The sequence below is a fragment of the Acanthochromis polyacanthus genome, chromosome 17 (genome assembly GCF_021347895.1).
Source record: "Acanthochromis polyacanthus isolate Apoly-LR-REF ecotype Palm Island chromosome 17, KAUST_Apoly_ChrSc, whole genome shotgun sequence".
Taxonomy (NCBI): Eukaryota; Metazoa; Chordata; class Actinopteri; family Pomacentridae; genus Acanthochromis; species Acanthochromis polyacanthus.
The window spans coordinates 6,678,295-6,697,853 of NC_067129.1; the positions used below are offsets into that span (position 1 = coordinate 6,678,295).

At 40.8% G+C, this 19,559-nt stretch overlaps 2 protein-coding genes across 4 annotated transcripts in view; one reads left to right on the plus strand and one right to left on the minus strand.

The window, feature by feature from the left end:
• septin8a (septin 8a) overlaps nucleotides 1-12,229 on the minus strand; it is a 41,434-nt gene extending 29,205 nt beyond the window's left edge. Inside the window, exons 1-3 of one of the 3 annotated variants that reach the window (XM_022197507.2) lie at nucleotides 12,036-12,229; nucleotides 1,611-1,725; nucleotides 1,070-1,265 (exon numbers count right to left, since the gene is read on the minus strand). In XM_022197507.2, coding sequence (XP_022053199.1) covers nucleotides 1,070-1,265; nucleotides 1,611-1,725; nucleotides 12,036-12,065 — 341 coding nt within the window. In that variant the 5' untranslated portion in view covers nucleotides 12,066-12,229. The remainder of the gene's footprint in view (nucleotides 1-1,069; nucleotides 1,266-1,610; nucleotides 1,726-12,035) is intronic. The other 2 variants (XM_022197508.2, XM_022197509.2) reach the window with 2 other exon arrangements.
• A 1,699-nt stretch (nucleotides 12,230-13,928) lies between these two features.
• Nucleotides 13,929-16,396, plus strand: sowahab (sosondowah ankyrin repeat domain family member Ab). The gene has a single exon (XM_022197486.2). The coding sequence runs from the start codon at nucleotides 14,160-14,162 to the stop codon at nucleotides 15,555-15,557; it is 1,398 nt and encodes a 465-aa protein (XP_022053178.2). The 5' UTR covers nucleotides 13,929-14,159; the 3' UTR covers nucleotides 15,558-16,396.
• The last annotated feature ends 3,163 nt before the right edge of the window (nucleotides 16,397-19,559 follow it).

A 19,559-nucleotide genomic window follows, 5' to 3' on the forward strand; every position in this document is an offset into this window, starting at 1 on the left:
TAGGATGTCCCACATTACTGAGATTTTACAGCTCAGAGTGAAACATAAGTCAAAAATGTATCTTATTCCTCAGCCAGGACCATGTTTACAGTCATCTGTCCTCTCCTTTCACATCTATCTTCAATCTTCTCTGTGGAATGCACCAACTCTGACCTTTTGAAGCTCTCTCAGTGTGCATTTACAGTCCGCTGCAGGGTCTGTCCTTTAGCACGCTGGTTTGTACGGCCTACACAGAAAGCTGCTATCAAAGGGCGTGAGAGTGCAGCTTGCTGGCTAGGCCACAACAAGTACACTTCATACCGCAGCTGAATGTTAAAAAAATAAATAAAAAAATCAGCAACTTCCTCTTTATATCTCTCCCACCTCGTGCTATTTCCATCCCACGGAGACAAGAAAAATGTACAGAAGTCTGGAGTGATTCTAGTTTCTGTCTGTTTCTCTCATTTGTATCCCAAGGCAACATTTCAGTAAAACTATTGTATTGTCTCTTTGCAAACAGAAAGCAGGGTTTGGACAGAAATTAACAGGAAATGCTGTTGTGACAGCAGAGATGAGTCACATGGAAAACTCAAAGAAGTATGTTTTTCACACGTGTGCTCCAAGAATCAGATGAAGAGAAATGAACTCATGGGGCAATACATTAGGTACTATAAGCCAGAATATTTCAAAACAGTCATGATGCGGTAAATGCCACCACTGCCAAGAATCATGCCGTTACTTGTCTTGATTTGATCTCAGTAAGCATCGTTCTGGTGATTAGCAGGTCAGGAAAGGTAAAGGAGTCAGGCTTAAAATGAGGTAAACATGGTTGAGTCTTGTTTAGATATATTCTTTTCTTTGCTTTATTGTATGATGAACCTGTAACTAGGACTTGCTTCACGCTGAATGAGAGTAATTATTAAATTTATTTGCAACCTATACATCCAATAATCTTCAACAAACGTAATCATCTTTTACCCAAAGGCTCTAGACAGCAGTAAATCACCCAACACCATTGTTACCAAAAACTTTCAGCGCTTTAGTCACATCACTGTTGTAATATCATTAATTATCGTTTGCCAGTCCTCACCTATCCTCCTTGTTGATCTGATCACCGAAGCCAACAGTGTCTACAATCGTCAGTTTGAGGTGGACGTTGCTTTCTTGCAGGTCGTACGTTCGCGGCCGCAGATACACGCCGTTCTGGTAATGGCTCGCCTCTTCGTTCTCGAACATGGTGTTAAAGAGCGTGTTCATTAATGTTGATTTTCCGATGCCGGTCTCCCCTGTGAATGGATGGAGGCAGAGAGGAACGAGACGTGGAGAAAGAGAGGGAGAGAGAGAGTTAAATTACACAGTCACCGGGGAGCAATTCATCAGCTTTCAGACACGGGTTTTTATTGCAGGAACGCAACAGAGAGGCCCGTGTATTTCTCTCATGTCAAGGAAAACAACATGATGCCGCTATTTTTACAGCTAAACATGTTGTTTAGAGGGAAGTAAATCAAGTAGAGATTGGGGGAAAGGGACTCTGGAGAAATGTTGAGTACTTACAGCATTGCGTTTGTGCGAATGGCTGCACACAACATACATCACATTTTGTCATTACACGAACAGTGTTTATTACTCACCTACACACAGGATGTTGAAGCAAAAGCCCTGCGTGACTGATTTACTGACCAATTGGTCAGGGAGGCTGTCAAATCCAACATGGCCGCCCAAACTTAGGTTACGCTTCTCTTCATTCTGAAAGACACAAAACAAAACAAACCATTAGAAGTCTGGTGCATGTGAGGAAAACACATGACGAACACATTAGTCAGGAGTAGGAAGAGCTGGATGGTACAGGCACCGGAGCACTCACATTCTTCTGCAAATAAACATCAAAGACCCTCTGTTCATTCTGTAGATGTAAAACCCCTCTACCACATTATGAGTTGGGTAATCAGGGGCTGCTGGAGGATGAGCTTCAAGAATAATCCTTCATAAGCATGAGGAACTTAAGACCTTTCTACACAGGGAAAAGTGGTACTTTAAAAGACGCAACCAGGGAAAGTATGTCATTCAACCATTTATTATGGATGCTGTATGGAAAATATATGTCATCAGCTAGGAGTAAAAGTTACTTATAAAGTTGCAAGATGTAAGTTTAGCTGCTCTTCACAAAAATAAATCAACACTTCAAAACTACTCCTTTCTATTGCTTCAGCACTAGTGGGTTTTCACAGACACAGTAGTACAAGCAATGTGAATAAATGATATCTAACCACTTATGTTAATTTAGCCACTACATCATCATCATCCCAATACAAACACTTAGAACTGTACAAGCAGCACCGCCAAAACCTGCAAGCAAGGCCAAAAATGATATCCAATCACCACCGTAACTGTAAATTGGTACAGAGGCCGTGCACAACCACTTTGTAATCAATGTGGATTTAGAGGAGAGCATCCTGGAACTGAAAGTGAAAAGATTTCCGATAGACAACAAACCAAAGACTGGCAGACAAAACTATCGGGTTGTAAGCATTTTCACCTTTGATCTGGCTTGTTTAACCGATCTGTGCTGAAAAGGAGTGCTAAAAGCTGTAGAGAAGGGAAGCAGACAGCACCTTGAGATGAATGGGGCTACTCGATCTCATCTGGCTCAGCCACGAAGGACTGCATACTTGAAGGCTGATGTCACCGAACACAGGCAGCCTGAGAGCCGAGCAGAGCTCAGCTGAACGCAACCCAACCACTGAACTGAGAGGTGGAGGCAGGCTCTGAATGCACAGTAGATGACTTATAAACCTGACTGAACTGCACAATAAAGGGATGAGCAATGTGTGTGTCTGCAGGTTTCAAGGGGGGTAAAAAGAAATGAGGCTTAATGTGTCAGACAGCACAGCTGGAGTAATCTGACATGAGCTGAGCTGCTGCATATTGTGAGTTTATTAGAGAACATTAACACATGCAGTTAGTAAAACTTTCATCGAAACAAGGAAATGTATTTAATGGCAAGCCAGGTAGAGGCACACCCACAGTCAAAAACTTGACAATACCTTTTAGGCTGCTGTAGTTTCCTATGGAACAACACATTTATAGAAATGGAAAAAGCTGTGCATTAAGTAAGCTTGTGTGGATGACATATTACATTTAGAGAGATGCGAGAGAGAAGGAAAAAGCTCCAGTTCAAAATTTTCATTGCAGCTCTTTATCAGTCTTTCAGTTTCCATTTGTAAATGATATCTAGCTCTTGTTGCTGTGTCTCCATGCACTTATTGTAAGTCACTTTGGACTGAAGCATCTGTTTGATAAATGTAGTTTGCAGCACTCAGGACAAGAAAAGGAAGAGGCAGTGGCTACTCTTTGTTTGTTACTCACTGTAAACTCAGAGCTTGTTAAGCGACATTAATGCTTCCCTGTGGTATTCGGCTTGCTGAACGCAGCTCGTAGAAATATTCAGATAGATTACTGGAGGGGGAGGGTGTGGATTCTGGTATCGTGCCTGGAAGGAAACCAGCGCAAAGACTCTCTGGATTCTTGAGTAGAGTTTAAAATAGGAGAAGCTGATCATTTATATAAGCCTTTATTTACATGGGAAAAGATAAATAAAGGCCTGCACGCTCTGCCCGGATCTAAAACACAGCTGGTAATGAGGTTCATCGTTCAAGGGCATCTTGAAAACATTTTTCGTCCTCGTGAACTTTTCGGTCTTACTCTATACTTTTAAAAATGGACATTTCAGTCACAAGCTCACTTCTGGCACCATGCCATGTCTATTCAATTCATACCTGGTTGGTAGAAAAGCGTAGCAAAAGTCAAGCTTGAAGGAACTCTTCTACCTTGTTTCTGTGGGAAATGCTCCAAACTCACCAAACCACAACGGTGAAACTCTCACATTAAGAAAAATAACAAGGATTCTGACTTGAGATAATTCTGGGTTCGCCTCCTACACTGAACCAGACCAAGCTGTCAGAAGAACATAATCTTTGTGTATGAGTGGGTGACACACAAGAAGCAGATGAGTCTGTGACTGAAGGCCGCAAAGTGAGCACGCCGACCTGACCAACACTTTTATCTTTCAGGATCAGACAGGACAGAACTGCAGACGTGGACACAAACTCCCCGAGCAGTTACTTGACTGACTGAAAGAGAGAGAGTGTGTGCACTGGACTGACTGGTAGAAGAGGTACTCAGATCCTATAGGACAGTAAAGGTAGCAATACAGCAATGTGAAAACACTCCTCTGCCAGAAAAAGTCCTGCAATACAATGCAGCTTAATTAAAAGAAGTACTTTCAGTTATGCATATTTAGTCATTGCTTTGCATTTATAAAAAAATATTTGGATTCCAGCAAAATAGTAGGGCTGGACCCGAATATCCGAATATTCGTTCGCTACGGCACCATCCGGATATTAATTATGGTATCCGAATATCCTTCGGCCCATTTCGGCTCATCCCGCCGTGTTCTTCGGCTCATTTCGGCTCCTCCATTCGTGTTTGTAAACACCACCCGAATGGCCGGGTGGCTGCCGACTCTGACGTCACGCTTCACTTCATTGCATAAACACAAGACAAGATGCTGAAGACCGGTGTTTGGGAATTCTTCAGTTTAACTAAAGAATAAACGAGGGCAAAATGTGGACCCGGGAGATCAGACTAACGGATCCGAATATTCGGGCCGTCTCCGCCGCGCCGCCGTGCGCACCCCCCTCCCTCCCCCCCGGTCGGACGGACGTTACAGGGCGGAACGAATATCCGGATATTCGTCTTTAATAGGGCCCGAATATCCGGAGGCCAGAAACCACTATTTGGGCCAGCCGTACAAAATAGGTTAGATTAATCTGACTGGACTGATGGTTTTCACTTATAAAGAACTCAAAGGCAGGTTTTTGATGGCATAATAAGAAGCAAACTTGGTGCAATAAACAATTATAGAGGATAAGGTGTTTTGGATGAAACCCCTTAATTTCCAAAATGTCTGCAATCATCAGCTGTAAAACAATGTAATGTGGTAAAAATTATTTATTTACTTTTGAAATGTAGTGGAGTCGAAGCATAAAGTTGGATTAAAATGAAACTGTTTATAAAAAGAATTGAAAGATTTCGCTTGCATTCAGTCTATTTTTTATGTATATGCAATATGTGAAACCTAATATCTCTACTTCTGGTTATTTTGTTGTTTTCACATTGACTGAAGGAGTTCACTGTACATTCTTCAAAATCTTGAGTAACTGAAAACCAACTGGATCTCAACAACAATGTGCAACAAAGCCTGAAACAACCCTGCTTCAATGAGTTCCAATACATTTACATGGAATGACAAGAGCATAACAACAGCCATCAGCAAAGGAAATGAGTGAGGGAAGCTATGAGGCATCCATCTGTCCACCCACCCAAGTTAGTTCAGAGAAGAGAAGAGAAGAGCAGCAGCACAAAGTATGACAGGAATGAAAAGCTTCTGGTTAACTGTTCCAGAGTGAGGAGGCAACACGGTTCCCAGGCCATCGTATCGCCAGGCCAGGCAGGAAATGGCTGCAAAGAGGGGCCCCAGGTGGCTCAAAGTGAAATGAGGCACAAACAATAACGGCTGGTTCACAACAATGCATGTTTGTAGCTGGCCGGACTGGAATAGGCCTTTATTTCTGAAGGCACTCTGGAGGGTCACAGAAGGAAAAGTAAAAGTCTATGGAAGATTTATTAATAAATGAATAATGCTGAATTCCAGATAGCTGCTCCCGTTTCAGGGCTCTGGTACTGTGCAAGCTAGCTCACACTGTCACATAAATAAACCAGAGCTAGTGTTCATTTTACGTGACACCTGTGCAAAATGTCAGCTGCAAAAAAGGCCTTTAAAAGCAGATATAAAGTATTCCTAAAATGTAAACAACAGGTGTTATGTTTCTACAACTTTATATTCTTGCAACAGATCCAGATACACAACTCTTGTACTAAATATGAATCAATCAAGACATGTATTTTTAAGATATAATGCAACCTCGCAGTGTGACTTTCTACAGAATGTGAGGACTTTTTCCATTGTACGTTGGCCAGTATGTCAAGCTATGAATGTTTAAAATAACAGAATATTATGATGAACACCAATTGAGACAACTGTTCTAAACACATTCTTTCACCACCATCATGCTTTAAAATGTAACTAGCATTTCAGACTCTGCAGTAATAAGTGAATCCCCTGGCAGCACTTTGACATCAGCCGTGACATCAACTCTCCTAAAGGTCCAAAAACTATGTGATGCAGATTCAACGTGACATAAACTGAGGCCAAAACAGAGATCTCAGCTCATCACGCGCCCGTCAGTTCACAGAAACATTTTGGAAACCGGCCCTGATCTGGCCTGAAATTCAGCCCTTCTCTTCCTCTGCAGACCCCTTCTTGCTGCCTTTCTATTCCCTCTCCTGCTGCCTTCTTGCCCTCTGGCCTCCATCCCCACCTGACTTGTGTTTGACTTGTGTTTCCAGCTTGTGTCTGCCTCACTGAGCCTCCACCTGACAGACAGACAGACGGCAGCAACCTCACAGACTGAAGCACACACAGCTGTGGCTCATGTTTGTGTGTGGGGAGGGAATATACTGAGGAAAGGCTTCAAATATTTACAATGACTCGAGGTGCACTTTGTGTAGGACTAGCTTCCCTTAAATGCCATGTGTCCATGTTAAACTTTAAAGAGGACAGGTCAACTGAAGATAGTATTCCATATTTTGAAAAGACTTTTGTTTTGTCCTTCAATCACTTTGGTTGCCATTTTCTATTTCTATCTATATTATACAGGCTTGTTGTTGTAAAGACAGACCAGTATAAATATTGCATGTATATTACAACAAGTTTCTTCAAGCTAGTGTTTTCTTTTTTTCTTTTTTCTTTAAACAAATAAGAGCTGAACAACAACAGAAAAACTACCACTTGCTGGTTCCCGCTTCTTAAATGTGAGGTTTTGTTTTTTGTCTATCTTTAACATTATTCTAAACTGTACATATTCTTGGTTTGGACTTTTCGCCTAACAGGAAATACCATCAGAAGACATCACCTTGTGTCCTGACACAGTTTGATGTGCTATTTCCCATTGTTATTCTGACATTTTAAAGTGAACTGACTGAGAAAAGTAATAGCTTATTGCAGTCTTGCATAAGAGACGTTGACTCTTTGGGTTGTGTCTTGAGTAACTTAAAACCAGTTTTGGACTTTAATGAGTTGATAATTTCGTGCCAGCAAAATAACATTGTTTTTAAGTAATGAAAAATACTATTTTACTGAATGACATGTTTTGTTTGACACTGCATTTAAATATTTTTTTGGTAATCACTTGACTTTGTTTTCTTACATTTGAATTTGACACTAACGACAGTAACTGCAGTTTATATTTACACTGAATTGAAGAATTTGTACTTAAACTGCAACCTATATAAGATGTGCACATCAAGGATTCAAGCTTAACTAACATGTTCCCATCTCTGGCCTCTGAAATAAAATGTCTGGCATTTAAAATATGAAAATTTACTTCATGAAAACATGACTTGCAACTGTATTTTCACATGTACTGTAGTCAGCTAGTTATTAAAGGATGAGTCATCCTGTTAGCCTATTTCAAGTTAGGGAAGTGCAGATGCCAGTTTGGGGGCTTCTTGATACACTATGGGCCTGATTCAACTTAGCATCTGTGGGGGGAGGAGATCTCGTGCTAACTGCGACCTCAATGACAAACCCACACACACATTCAGTACACTTTAGATGAAGCGGCTGCTGACTGGTGCTTCCTGCCCAACGACGGACACGTAGATTCATGAAAGCGAAGTGTGATTTCTTTTCAACTGCCTCCATGTCTGCACTAGTAGAAAGCACTTTTGCTATCTGAAAGGGTCATTTTTGGATTAATTCACATTATGACTTACAGTTAAAAAGATTTCATCCTTAAAAACAAGACATACATTTGAGGGAGCAATATTGTGAGCTCTGACCACACCTTAACTTTTTGCCCTTGTGTATTGCAGTTTTCCTGCAGCTACTTGTGCTGGCAGTGATGCAGCAATGGTAAAAATGTTGACGGTTGAGATCTGGATGACATGTGGGCCATCAGGACTCCACAACCACACAGATAAAAACTAGTTTTTCCTTTTAGTTATCTTATCAAATATACTTGTTTTTCCTCTTGTCTCACATTAATGCACATTGGTTACTGCTCAGCCTCACAACTCATCTATGCCCAACAGGAAAGACAAAAAAAAAAAAAAGTGAGACAGATGGGAAAGGAGACAGGAACCATTTTATGAGACAGATGTACAGCGCACTCATCTTTACAGGGCAGTTCAAAAACACACCGTTTCCTTACAATTACCGAGCAAAGGAAGAAAATGGGAGAAAGTCTAATTTAAAAAAAATAATTATTTGTTTAGTTCTGTTGGCTATCTTATCAGCCACAAGTCCAAATCTACATAAATCAGTGTTGAAACAGGCCAGAATCTGGTTAGCTGTGCTCTCTTACATGCGTGTTATTGCTTTCATGCGTGTTCAGTAAGATAAAGGCATTCTTGCTTCAAGATCTGGTCTAGTTATGCGTGCTACTGAATGCTGTTGGCACAGACAACATCAAGAAGGCGAACTTGATTTAATCACAGACTGCACACTTGAAAAAATGTGGATCCCAGTAGAGAGCACTTTAAGTAATAAAATCTCACTCTGAGGTATCTGTGGAACTCTGGAAACAAACTCTGACAGAGAAAAACTCTGGGAACTGAGGCGTAGTTATTATTTTGTGTAATTTGTTGAGATGCAGTGTGTCCTGTCTTCATTTAATTTTGCTAAGACTGATTGATAATAGAAAAAAATAACAGCAGGGACTGATTATATAATTCACACGCACATGTAATTGTGACTTGTGAAAAGAGAAAGCCAATCCATTTTGCTCTATTTCTGGCTTTGTTGTTGATATTTACTGACATCAGACTAACTGAATTTGCAGGGCATGCAGCGTTCTGAAGTGTAATCTGTCAGATAAATGACTGTGCCTCTCTGTTACTTTTTGTTTTGTTGTCCACTCTGCCAGCGCTGGCAAAGTTAAGTCAGGTTTGACTTGATTTGAGCATTCAGATTGCTTAGACCCTCGGCCAAACAGCCATGAGGACAAGATAATAATTGGAAAAAAATGCGATGTGTGACTGCATGCATCTATTTTTTACTGTTACAATGTATGTGAAGCAAATAAGGCATTCAAATTCTGGCATTTTCAGTTGTAGAGTCAGCTTACCACAAGATAAATGGCTGCTGATGGATTCACTGGGAGATACAGGGAATAAACTTGGGAGGTTATTAGACTGTCTTTACCTTTTAGTTCATCCTGTTCAACAGCTGTTTAGTGTGGACTTCATTTTGTGTTTCTTTCACTGACGGACAAATACTACTGCCTCAAAATCTTTCCAAGACGATCTGAAAAGCTATTTTAACCTTAGTGCACCAACACTTTGAGAAACTCTGTCCTATTCTATAGATGGATATTGACTCATCACAACAGAGGCAGCAGCTCGGCTGTCATTATTCATCTGTGTTACTGGGTTTGACAAACTTGCCTCGAGGCAGTTCTGGCCTGTATGTTCTATATACAGCTGACAACACAGAAGGAGCACAACAGTCGCTAAACTTGAACTACGATCTGATCTGAACAACATGGGAATGGTTTGCTTTTACCTGCCCGAGGAGGTGTATAAAATGATAAAATACAGTGAATTCACAAAACAAATCTGTAACTACAGCACATATATGCATTTAGTTAAAGAAGCAAAGCTGCAGTTATACAGTGCGAGTGACTTGTCCCATAATTCCTCACTCCTGTCGACTTTGCTGTAAGCGCTTTATGAAGCTAATTTCATTTTATGCATGCAGGCCTCACGGGAGAGACAATGCTCTTTAGGGTCAGTAATCACTGCATGCCAAATATGGTATAGGGCCTTTCATTAGATAACCATTCAAATGAACATGGTCCTCATATGCTACACATCCAAATGCTATCACTGTGTGAAAACAATAGAAGTTGTGGCTGCATTGATCACTTCATGCGGTTCCGGCCTAGAAAGTTAAACCAAAACAAGGGTCTCCATTGAATGGGATCGACATGGGCCAACAATACAACCAACCACACATTTCTATCAATAGCTGCACATAATTAACAGTGTTGCCTTTACACAAGCGGCCAGGCCAGGATGTCAGTTTGTTCAATGTGGTCTCACTTAGTTTAGAAAGTTAGACAGGAAGTCAGGCAGTCAAGCAGCGGTGCTGCTGTTCACACTGGCCTGTTTAATCAATCCTCTAATTCTGTATTCCAAAAGAGACATTTTAGAAACGGCCACTCTGCAGTATCCTCAGCAACCTGTACCCACTCTTGGATACCTTCCTGATTTAAGAAATGCCAAGTGCGCAATATCTGCAGCATCTTTTTGGATCCTCTCCTTCCTTTGCAGACATGTGTTGCACCAATAAAGGGTAGGAGTGACCCGGAGTGTGTTCTTAATCTCTTTATCCCTGCAACTCAGTGCTGATTACTGTCCAATTCAAGAGATCTCTTCAAGCATCTGCCAAAAAGTTAATCACCCTCTTTAAATCCCCTCCTGTGCAGTTGTCACTTCAATTTTGTTTTCCATGCACTCATTCTTTGTCGTGTGTGAATATTTGACATCAAGACTCCCTTACTATGCATTATTAATGCTTTCTTTAGCCTGTATTGCACCACCCTACAGAAACTACTGGGTTACACCTGAACGGCTTATTACTATGAAAACAATGCAAGAAGCATTCCACCCTCACCTGACTGCGTGCCCAACCTACTACTGGTAGTGTTGGATGCAATGCAGCCAGAGCTTGTTTAGCATCTGGCTGCTAAAACTGACATACCCTGAGGTGTAAATATCACATTTTTGAGTCAAGAAAGTGTTTAATTTTGCATCCCTGAACAGAGAGCTAAAGTAAAACCACATGGCAAAACAGTGTTAGAAGCGATGCTCGTGAGAAACAAGTTTATTTTAAGATCTACTTCATTATTTTTGACTTTGTGACTTGTTATTTTTCTCATTTTCTATTTGTATTCATACTGGATGAGCATGTGACAAAATCTCTTGAATCTTGAATCTTAATTTTATCTGGTAAAGCATCACAGTATTACAATTTGATACAACAAATTGACAGTTAATAAACTGCACAAGGACTTTAAGTGTGCTGATTGTGCACAATGGTGTCTTTAAAGCAACCCAGCAGGTTTATCTAGTAGCTAGCTACTGTATTTGTTATATTAAAGAAAACCAGTAATGTTATATCAATCAATGATTTATACTTGATTTATAAAGCACTTTTAGAACAAATAAAAGCTGAAAGTGCTTTACAAAACATCGGATGTTAAAAACAGATTTAGATATTTATGCATCACCCAAATAAGAAAACATAATAGGACACAAAAATAAATCAACAAAATTATGAAATATTATACAAAACAAATTCCGTGTAGTAAAACGTTATCAAAATAAAATATAAAAATGCATAATACTAAAGAGAAAAGACAAAATAAGTATAAATATTTAAACCAATAACTGATAAAACACTATGTGAAAGTCAGAATGAATGGAAACGTGTTTGGATTCAAAAATAAAAATAAACATTTAGCATGAACAGTGCATTTCTCCTGAGCGTGTTGTGTTTACAGGCACTTCTAATACACAGCGGTGCCATACGCTACACCCATATGGCGACCAACGCGTACATAAGCAGAAACGCAAGTACGCACGAAAACACTACAAGGCACGAACGGTAAAATAGCAGACCATGACAGCGACGTTATTTAAGTCTTAACTGGGAGAAACCCAGTCACCATCACAGAAATCATTTCCACCATCTCGGCTGAGCCCAGGCTTTCAAAAGCGGGGGAGGTTTAGCTTACATACCCACACACACAGCAGCAAGAGCGGCTAACGCACACACTCCTACTAATCACAACCAAGTGTTCCCATGGTTGCGCTTCCACTCCCCAAAAGACAAACAGGGAGCCGCCGTGGCATTTTTTTCTTTTGCTTACCGAAAATACGTCAACATCCGTGGCAGCCATGGTGCGGAATGTATGGTGTTGGAGGAGCAGACTTGAGCAGAGGCGAAAGGGAGCAGCCCTCGTCTCTCCGTACCAGCCCTGCTAAACTACTGGGGAGAGCTGCGAACAGAGATAGGAGGAGAGGGACACTCGGCGGAGAGCAGCTGCTAACTGGGCAGGGAGGCTACTAGCTAGCTAGGCTCAAGAGGATGCCCCCGCCAGTTCGCTTCAGCTTCGCTCGGGCGGACTAAATAGCAGCTTTTCCTCACTATTTCTTTGGCTGTGAGTCCAAATAAAATTCAAAAGAAGCGTCATTATGTTCCCTAAATTATCTTATTTTACACCCAAGCAAAAAAATAAAGAAAATAAAACGACTATCATAGTTACCAACGGTGCGCGTTCTGTTTGCGCATGCGTACTATCACGAATATATACATTAACAGTTTTTAATTATCTTCTCATATTTTTAGCTGTGAAGAATAAATACCGAACAAAATATCATATATTATAAAATTGGAAGCATTTTAAAGCGTTATCAGGCGCTCTAAGACAGGTTAGAGTAGTGTGCGTGAATTATCTTGAGCCCAGTTTACATCTTTGGCTGTGACAGATACGTTCCAATATGGCCACATGTGTGAAACTCCCATTCAGTCCAGGAATGTCTTCTCTTTTTTTGCACACATTGCAAGCCAGGACAGGAGCGAGCAGCAGCGTAGAGCAGAAATATATGTCAACAGCTAGCGGAGAGTAAAAACAAAAATCCAAATCAATTCAATTTCAAAAGAGTGCATTAATATTTAAATGTATTAATGAGGTCACAGACTGATTTTACTGGGATGTGCCTCAGCCAATAGGAGAACAAGCTACAACGTGATATAGTTGCACTGGAGAACCAGAGCTTCTGTATTGCAGTTGGTTTAAATGAATATATCATGTAATTTCTTCAATTTGCTGCTGACTTTCAAGTATCACGTTAAACATAGCTTAAAATAAGGTAAATACAAACTTTGTGTAGGCTTGTGTGAGTGTAGTTTTATAGAGTGACATTGACATGATAGATTTTTGGAGTGAATAAACAAACAACACAAAACACAAAAAGCATTACCTAATCATCAAAAATTTGACCAACACCAATAACCATCTAGTTGATTCAACTTAATGTCCCAACTTTATTAACCTTCTTTCTCTGGCTTGCAATGTCTGTCATCTAGTTTCACACTTTTGCTACACATTGGAAGATTTAAATGTAATTAATAAACCAAAGTGCAGTTAATTCACATTTTAAGGATGTGGAATTTATGCTCCTAACCTGAATTACCTAAAAACTATTTACAGTGTAAAAAAGGCAGAAGTTGCGTCAGGATTGCAGCAATAACACCTTATGGATAGAATTATTCAGATGTTTTCACACACTATTTTATATTAAATAACTCAGAAAGCCTTGGAGTCTTGCCTGTCTTTTCTTCAGGAGGAAATGACATCATGTGGAGCAGGTCATGTGATTTAATTAACACACTTCCTTGAGAGGTGTCTGGGTAACTTAACTGAAAATGATACATTTTTTTTATTTTCCATACAACATTTGATATATTGCCAAAAAAGAAATATCTGTCATGATTATCTCAACTTAATAAAAAGAACACAATCAAAACAATTTTTGAATAAGCTCATTTTATTAGCTAATTTGAAGGTGGTTGTTATTAAATTCAGATGGTTATTTAGTGATATCCAGTAATTTTTTATTAATAGGTGATTGTTTTCATAATGAATAATTATGGAATTTGTAAAGACATGATTATAGTGAACACAGAAACTTTTCTTTTTTTTTTTTACTTTTTATAAAAATGTATGCAAGGTCTGTCCCCCAAAAGTCCCTCAATTATATATTGACCCACCGGACAGTCTTTCTGAACTCTCAGTCTCAGTGTTAACAGGTTAATATCTGCATATATTATTCAAATTGCATCCACGTCCGCACTTTCCCCGGAAAGAGACTCCTCCAGGTGGGGAGGAGAGAAGCGAGCGGCCAGGTGAGGGCTAACTGCTGTACCGTCGCCAGAGCAAAGGTGGAACTTTTAGTCAGAAGTTTTCCTTTGGAGTCGACAGCTTCTAACGATGGCTTTAACGCAGGAATCCATCCTGTCTCTGCTGTTGGCGGAGGGAGGAAAGGTGGAAAAATCCGACTTGGTGGTAAAGTTCAAAGACTCTGTGGACTCCGTCGATCCCGCAGAGAAACAGCGGAACCGGGAGCTTTTCAAGACTTTTGTCAACAACCTCGCTTCAGTTAAAGAAATCGACGGCGTCCGGTACGTTGTCCTGAGGAAAACCTATCGCCATTTACTGCAAAGCGTCCAAGCTGCGGAGAATGGTGTGAAAAAGAGTGAAAATGAAGAGATCCCACTGACAGGTGAGCAGCAGCGCCCACCTGCGCGGAGTGATCGGACTGAAAGCTGTGAGGATGCAGGAGGGGAAAGATCAGCTGTTTTTGAGCCTGATCCAGAGGAGCAGAGTGAAAGTCATACAGAGGTACTCTCTCCTATACAGGAGGCTCTGCGGAGGAGCAAATATAAAAACGTGAGTGTTAAAAGGATGCTGAATTTTGAGATTCTCACTCAGAATGTTAATGGGGATCATAGCTCAAATGAGAGGAAACCCTACGCTCTGCCTCTGAGGATGCCACCCAGTGCAACCAAAGTGGAGATTCACAAGCTGCAGGTGGACCAGGATGAAAGCCCAAAACCAGATGCATCCAGGAACAAGAGAAGGCCGCCTTCAGTGGAGATGGACGGCGGGGTAAGTTCACCCCAGCTGAGGAGATCAGTGAAGAGCACCAAGGCCTCAGAGGAGCTTAAAGAGAGCAGGATTCCCTCTGGGGTTCCTCTGGATCAGTCTGAGCATGAGTGGCTGGTTCAATGTGCCGCAGGCCACTGGAGTCAAGTTTACGGCCTGCTGCTGAGAGACAACCAGCTGGCCGAGAAGAGGGACTTCATGTCAGGGTTCACCGCTCTGCACTGGGCAGCCAAGTGTGGAAACAGCCACATACTTGTGAAGATTATCGACCTATCCAAGCAGGGAGGAGTTGACGTTGACATTAACGTGAAAGCACACGGGGGATACACTCCTTTACACATTGCGGCCTTGCACAACCAGGAGTACATCATGGCCATGCTGGTGGGGGAGTACGGAGCAGACGTAAGCATCAGGGACAACTGTGGGAAGAAGGCCTACCAGTATCTGCATAAAGGCATCGCCAGGAGTGTGAGGGAGATGCTGGGCGAACCCAAAGCCCAGCAAGCTCAGGACAGGGCCCCGCCTGAGAAAGAGGAGCTGGAGATGTTCCCGGATCTCCCCAGGAGCCTGCATTCAATCAGCCGCCTCTTTCAGCCAAACACGACGAGCCACAAGAAGAAGCACAAGCAGAGGCTGGCGTTGTACTCCATGAGTGATGACCCCAGTGAGGAGCGAGAAGACGGCGGCTTCAGACACAGACTGAACTCAGACGTTTTCATGTGAAGGCCGAGCTCTTGTTTTCATGAGAGAATAGTGAAAACACACCAGTAACCTTTGAAGAATTTGACCAACATTCCTCAGACTTTTAACAGTCTCTTTAACAATGATGGAATCACATGGAATCTGGCTTGTTTTTTCTGTCTCATTTATACTTTCTGACAGAAAATCTGACTTCTGATCATATATATGTGTAATGTTTGTTTGTTGTGTGAAGGGATAATCATCAAGTCACATAATTCTGGCAACATCTGGAAAAACAGATGTGTCGCTCGAATGGAAACCAAGTCATCAGGACTCGACACCGTCACAGGGTTTGTTTACTGACTGAATCAGCAGACTTGTGGTCTGAGATGTTACCTCAGACCGTCTTCAGGTGGGTCCAGTGAGTCGTCTTATTACTCACTCGCGTCTGTGGTCTCTTAAAGGCGTCATCAGTTCAGTTTCAGCCGTTGTCTTTCAGATTCACCATGAAATTTACAAATGTACAGATGCAGCATGTTCATTTCATTGTTAATTCCCGTTGTGTGAATTATAAATCGGTCGTAATTTTTTCTTTTCACTTTTTTTGTACTGTAGCACTCCAGTTCAAGCAATAAAAACAACAAAACAGAGCATTGCACAACTGAAAATAGCTTATTTGATTAATATAAGGGTTTGAAATAGACTGAACTTTGTGACAAATGTAAAAAAAAACATTTCTTTACACTTTCTCCCACTATGTTAGCATGTATCATTTCACAGATAACATGATTTTTTTGTACATTTTAGTTTCATTAAAGAAAACATTTCTTACTTCTGTTTTATGAGTCAATTCAGAATAAATAATATCTGATTTACTGCCATCAAGACCTGACTTGTTCTCCTCTATATTTTGATTTCTTGAGTAAGACACGGACAGAGGGAAGTGATTTCATGAGGATGTGTTGACGTATGGCTGAATCAAACTGCTACTAGCAAGAAAAAATCAAACATTTAAATGAAATCTGAGAGACGTTTGTGCCTCTGAGGCAAATTTAGAGGACTAACTTCATCTCCTCTTCAGTTTAAACAGATGAATTATTAAATACTGCGAAGCATTAAGGAGAAGCAAACAACCAGCTGAAGCACCCTGGAAGGAAACAAACACAGAATTTCACAGAACTCATTTTACTAGAAAGAGGTAAAAGGTGTGTAATTCAATAAGGTGTGTGCAGGTGTTCCATAAATCATTAATATGCCAAACCCTCTGTGAAAAGTGGCTCGGATCCATCCTCTGGCTTGTTGAGACAGCTGTGATTCAGCAAGATAAGCAGCTGAGTGGGATTACGAGTCTTTGTGTGTGTGTGTTTGAAAGTGTGTGTTAATGGCATCACTGCAACTACACAAAGGCGAGAAAAAGCAGAAGAAAACGGCCTTTCCTACACTGTTTTCTGTCTGTTGCGGTTCAGTTTATGCAGCAGATGTTGCTAACTAGGTGACAACAAAGATGACATTCTCAGCTGCGACGTGTTTGGAAAATGAAACGAACGAGAGGGAAAGAAACTCAGAAACCTCCTGTGGTCACCCTCGTTCATCCCCCCCCACCGCTCGTCTGTCCTCAAGTCGTCGCCCTCCGTTTCTCTCGTGTCTGGTGATGTTATTTCCCCAGCAGCAGGCATTGTCCCTATGTCAAGACGATGTTTCATCTCCGAGCCTCTGGCTTTTATTAAGCAAATGTTCTTTTCTGTGGCTGCTTGGAGGAGAAAGGCCAGCACAAGGTCAGGAACAAGAGGCAGAGTGCTCAAATCCCACAGATAGAAGAAACACCAGCAGCAGTATTTAATGTTAAATTATACTATGCATAGATGTGGATTATAATCAACATATCCGGGCTGTAAAATGTACTTTTGAAGCACCAAAGCAGAGATTCTTGTTTTTAAATTGCCCTTTTTATGAGTGTTTATGCAATAATCGCTTAATATATTCGGTTGAGACTGTTACATTTTTGGGAGATTTTTAGTGTTGCATCTATAAGAATAATCGGTAAAATAATTAAATGCTTAACTATAGCTGCTAAAATCTTGAGATGTGGTCAGCTCAGATCTGTTCTTCTTTAATGCAAAAAAAACCAACAAAAAATCAAGTGTAAAACTCCAATTTGGCAATAAAAGTAGTGAGGGAAAAATACAAAAATACCACAACAGTATACAGAATTACTGAGACTCAAAGGAATACTTTTACATTTTCATTTATTCCTGTTACTTGCTGATATTTAGATGAGATGTTTGGTATGAATTTCAAGGTAGTACACTCAGTTTCGAGCTGGAGCTGTACAGTTGATCTTAACTTAAAGACAACAAACTGGTTAATACATCTAATGTGGTTCTACCCAAATCAGCTGATTGCATTACAGTCTTCCCATGAGAACCTCCAGATTCAGTAGGTTGCCGGGCAACCAGCAGATTTAGTTGTTTTTGACAGAACCGTGCAATATGTTTCCAGTTTCTGCTCTAAGCTGAACTAACCTGTAGCTTCGTATTGATCTAACAGGCATCAGAGTGGTATTGATTTTCCCATCCAGTGAAAAAGTGTATTTCCCAAAACGATCCCTTTTAAGGGTCATTAAATGATTTTATCAGTGTCGGCTGATGCTGAGTATCTGCTCCACTCATCAAGTAGCGGACACAACTATGTGTGAATCCGTAATGTCTCTATTTGGAGCAACACAAGTGTCAGTATATAACTTTTTGTATCATAGTTGACATTTTTGCTGTTTTTAGGCCTAAAATCAACATACACATACAAACTACACATTTTACTATGCATCCTTGTGATACGGTCCACTACAGTCCTGCTATAATATCTAATTTTGCAAAGCCATAATGTCTGATATTTGGTTGCATTAGTAGCTATGTGTGAATTCAGTTATGTTCATTAATGTGGTCAGAGTGGAAATAATGGTAAAAATTTTTGTCCTTTTCATTTTATACATGATCGAAATACTAGAAAAAAACCCACCACTCAGTAGGCCAATAACCACAACCTCAACACAAAAGTATAGAAGTGAATAAAAACTTCTGTGAAAGTGTCAACAAAAGCTATATTTATACATTTACAGGCACTATAAAAGCAGATTTTATGGCACACCTGGTGTTCTAAATAAAGTGGACACCGAGCGTAAAGAGGAAGGTCTGGAATTCATTACCATTATAAATTATTATCCCTTAAATTAGCCTAATATGAGCGAAGTGTCAACAGGAACACATAGAGGCAATAAAACATGCTGATATACAGGTTTGCCATTAGCTATTTGGCTTGACAGGAGCCTTTGTTAACTTTCATAGCTGAGCTGAGTAATGACTGGCAGAGGTTGGAGGCTGATGGAGGGTGTGCTGACATTCCAGCAGGGCGGAGAGTTCAGAGTTCAGGTGGAAAAGCGAACCACTACTCTGCCGAGCACCTGGCAGAGCGATCACTGACTCATCCATCTTGATAAACAAGCCTCCTGACCCGCCACTGTGTATTCTGGCCACTCTAATATTTCACTGCACGAAGCAATAAGCACCTTCATTCTGTGAATTCCCAGCTGGACTTTATGTTAGAGCCACTGTTTTCTGAGTCCCTGCATCACTGTGGAGACGAAGAGACAGGGTCAGTGATTATCAGCTGCAAAGCTCCTCATTATCCAGCACTGTGACAGAAATGCTGCAGTGTTTAGGCCACCCTGTCCCCTATAGTTGGTTATCAGCAGTGTATCCCATCACGATACACTGTCTTTGTAATGACACTAAACCTCATTACCATGCAATTAGAATCTGACAAGATCTGTTTAGAATTCCCTGGGTTGTGTTTTGTATGTCTGCTGCCTCTGAGGCAATCTGATTAGAAGTGTTTTCTTTACTTTCCAAAGTACACCGAGTGCTGTCTGCTGTCTCTCTCCGTCCTCCTGGGGTTTTATCTGCCACTTCCCAGTGTGAAAACAACCATTTATGTATTTTGTCAGTTCATTCTGTACTCTTTCTAATAAGCTTTTGTTGTGTCTGACTA

Coding starts and splice junctions, on each gene's coding strand:
- sowahab (XM_022197486.2), top strand. CDS start 14,160: ATGGCTTTAACGCAGGAATCCATCCTGTCTCTGCTGTTGGCGGAGGGA.